At 45.8% G+C, this 2,929-nt stretch overlaps 1 protein-coding gene across 1 annotated transcript in view; it reads left to right on the top strand.

The window, feature by feature from the left end:
* The window catches only part of LOC109883146 (RNA binding protein fox-1 homolog 1), a 718,311-nt gene extending 717,125 nt beyond the window's left edge, over positions 1-1,186 (top strand). The window contains exon 7 of the mRNA XM_031804809.1: positions 846-1,186. Coding sequence (XP_031660669.1) covers positions 846-1,007 — 162 coding nt within the window. The 3' untranslated portion in view covers positions 1,008-1,186. The remainder of the gene's footprint in view (positions 1-845) is intronic.
* The last annotated feature ends 1,743 nt before the right edge of the window (positions 1,187-2,929 follow it).

The raw sequence follows: 2,929 nt of genomic DNA, 5'->3' as shown, positions 1-2,929 counted from the left end.
TCTCTCTCTCTCTCTCTCTCTCTCTCTCTCTCTCTCTCTCTCTCTCTCTCTCTCTCTCTTTCCCTCTCTCTCTCTCTCTCTCTCTCTCTCTCTCTGTTTGTCTTTTCCTCTCTCTCTCTCTTTCCCTCTCTCTCTTTCCCTCTCTCTCTCTCTCTCTTTCCCTCTCTCTCTCTCTCTCTCTCTCTCTCTCTCTCTTCTCTCTCTCTCTCTCTCTCTCTCTCTCTCTTTCCCTCTCTCTCTCTCTCTCTCTCTCTCTCCCTCTCCTCTCTCTATCTGTTGTATAATACATATAGTAGTGCAGACATGTTTAAGTTGTTAAATCTGTGTCCACTCCTCCCAGACAGCTTCCTAATCTCCTATGTCAGGGGAGCAGAGAGAATGCCAAACGACATTCATACCTCACACTACACTATGACTAAGACGTAGTCTGCGTCCCAATACATTTTATAGTGCACTAATTGAACAGGTCCCATAGAGGACTAGGGTGCCGTTTGTGATGCACCCTACAACATTATTCACACACTCTAGAACGACAGAGGCATATTTAATATGAAATATGTCTTTATTATTTAAAACCATTGCGTTTCAGGGGAAAACAGTGTGAGTCATACCTAGTGGAGAATCATAACCCTCTCACACTCTCACACTCACTCAATCTTTCTCTTCCTGTCAATCCCTTTCAGACTTGATTGATCTTCCTTTCTGTCTCCCTCAGTGATCCTGAAACTCTCCTCTACCTCCACCCTATCCGTAAATGTTTTTTTTTTTTTACAATAACCAAGATTAAGATGTTTGTTTAGCTAGGAACTAATGTTTGTCGCGTTGTGGCCTGTGTTTCCCTGCAGCAGGCAGACGAGGTTGCGCAGACGGAGGTTTCCCATCAGCTCCACCTGCAGCAGTGTGATTCGTCAGAGAAGCAGCAGCCCAAACGATTACATGTCTCCAACATCCCTTTCCGCTTCAGAGACCCAGACCTCAGGCAAATGTTTGGGGTGAGTAGCAGCTAGCTGTGAGATATTAGGCTCACCTGAAACCGAGAAAGCATCACAAACACCTATCTTCACCCGTACAACACCAAGGTTTCCCAGCACACAGGCCTACTATAGTAACGCTGTCGGTCTACATACCAGTCGTGTCCTCAGTGTTCAGAACACACAGACCTTTATAACAAAACACCAGTGTTGAGTCGACCATGTTTCAATCATCTCATTCTCCCCTGCTTGTGTTTTGTGCCTTAGCTCTACAGGTACATCAAGTGTCACTTTAGAGATCGTCCTGTCCCCATTAAAGATGTATGGGCCCCGTCACACCTTTTAGAGAGGGGGCCTAAATGACTCACCTTCTAACCTCTACATACACTCTCCTCCTCAAATTAGGGACAGATATGAATGTTTCATCTCCTGGACCTCTATAGGGCCGTCGTCCTTAACCACTCCTTGGAGAGAGAGGGAGGACATGTCACAAGGCCTGTTTGAATTCCCAAGACTGTTCACCCTGTAGCAGTTCTCAGAACAGAACACTGTTCAATCACAGGACTGTTCTAGAATTACAGTATGATTCTAGAAATGTTGTTTTATTTTCTGCTTTGTGAAAGGAAGAAGTTAATATCTGACCCTGTAGTAGTTGTTTGCGGCAACTTGTTCTTAATTATTTTATCCTTTTTGTTCCTGGAGGAACTTAGGACTGGCCCGTACTATAGATCTCTAACTCTGTTGGTCTCAGGCTGTTTCCTTCACTTCTGGCCTTACAGCCCAATAGGAATCTTGTACCCACTCCTAACTACCCACTCATATGTACCCACTCCTAACTACCCACTCCTATGTACCCACTCCTAACTACCCACTCCTAACTACCCACTCATATGTACCCACTCCTAACTACCCACTCCTAACTACCCACTCCTAAGTACCCACTCCTATGTACCCACTCCTAACTACCCACTCATGTACCCACTCCTATATACCCACTCCTAACTACCCACTCCTAACTACCCACTCCTATGTACCCCCTCCTAAGTACCCACTCCTAACTACCCACTCATATGTACCCACTCCTAACTACCCACTCCTAAGTACCCACTCCTAAGTACCCACTCCTAACTACCCACTCATGTACCCACTCCTATATACCCACTCCTAACTACCCACTCCTAAGTACCCACTCCTAACTACCCACTCCTAACTACCCACTCCTATGTACCCACTCCTAACTACCCACTCCTAACTACCCACTCCTAACTACCCACTCCTAACTACCCACTCCTAACTACCCACTCCTAAGTACCCACTCCTAACTACCCACTCCTAACTACCCACTCCTAAGTACCCACTCCTAACTACCCACTCCTAAGTACCCACTCCTAACTACCCACTCCTAACTACCCACTCCTAAGTACCCACTCCTAACTACCCACTCGTGTACCCACTCCTAACTACCCACTCCTAACTACCCACTCCTAACTACCCACTCCTAACTACCCACTCCTATGTAACCACTCCTAAGTACCCACTCCTAACTACCCACTCATGTACCCACTCCTATATACCCACTCCTAACTACCCACTCCTAAGTACCCACTCCTAACTACCCACTCCTATGTTCCCACTCCTAACTACCCACTCCTAACTACCCACTCCTAAGTACCCACTGCTTGGGGCGGCAGATAGCCTAGTGGTTAGAGCGTTGAACAAGGAAGTTAAACCCACTGTTCCCCGGTAGGCCGTCATTGTAAATAAGAATGTGTTCTTAACTGATTTGCCTAGTTAAATAAATGTTAAATAACGAAAATAAGTTGGAGTACCAACTACTGCAACTCAGTCATGTTGTTTAAAATGCCAACAAAATGACCAAGAAGTCCCCATAGAGCACAGAGTCAGTTAGCTTCTCACTCCCACATAATGTTAGATGATAAGAAGAAACAGAGAGACGT

This window comes from Oncorhynchus kisutch, linkage group LG25 (assembly GCF_002021735.2).
Source record: "Oncorhynchus kisutch isolate 150728-3 linkage group LG25, Okis_V2, whole genome shotgun sequence".
NCBI lineage: Eukaryota > Metazoa > Chordata > Actinopteri > Salmoniformes > Salmonidae > Oncorhynchus > Oncorhynchus kisutch.
The sequence above is the reverse complement of the archived record's forward strand: the minus strand, read 5'-3'. Positions and strand labels throughout refer to the sequence as shown.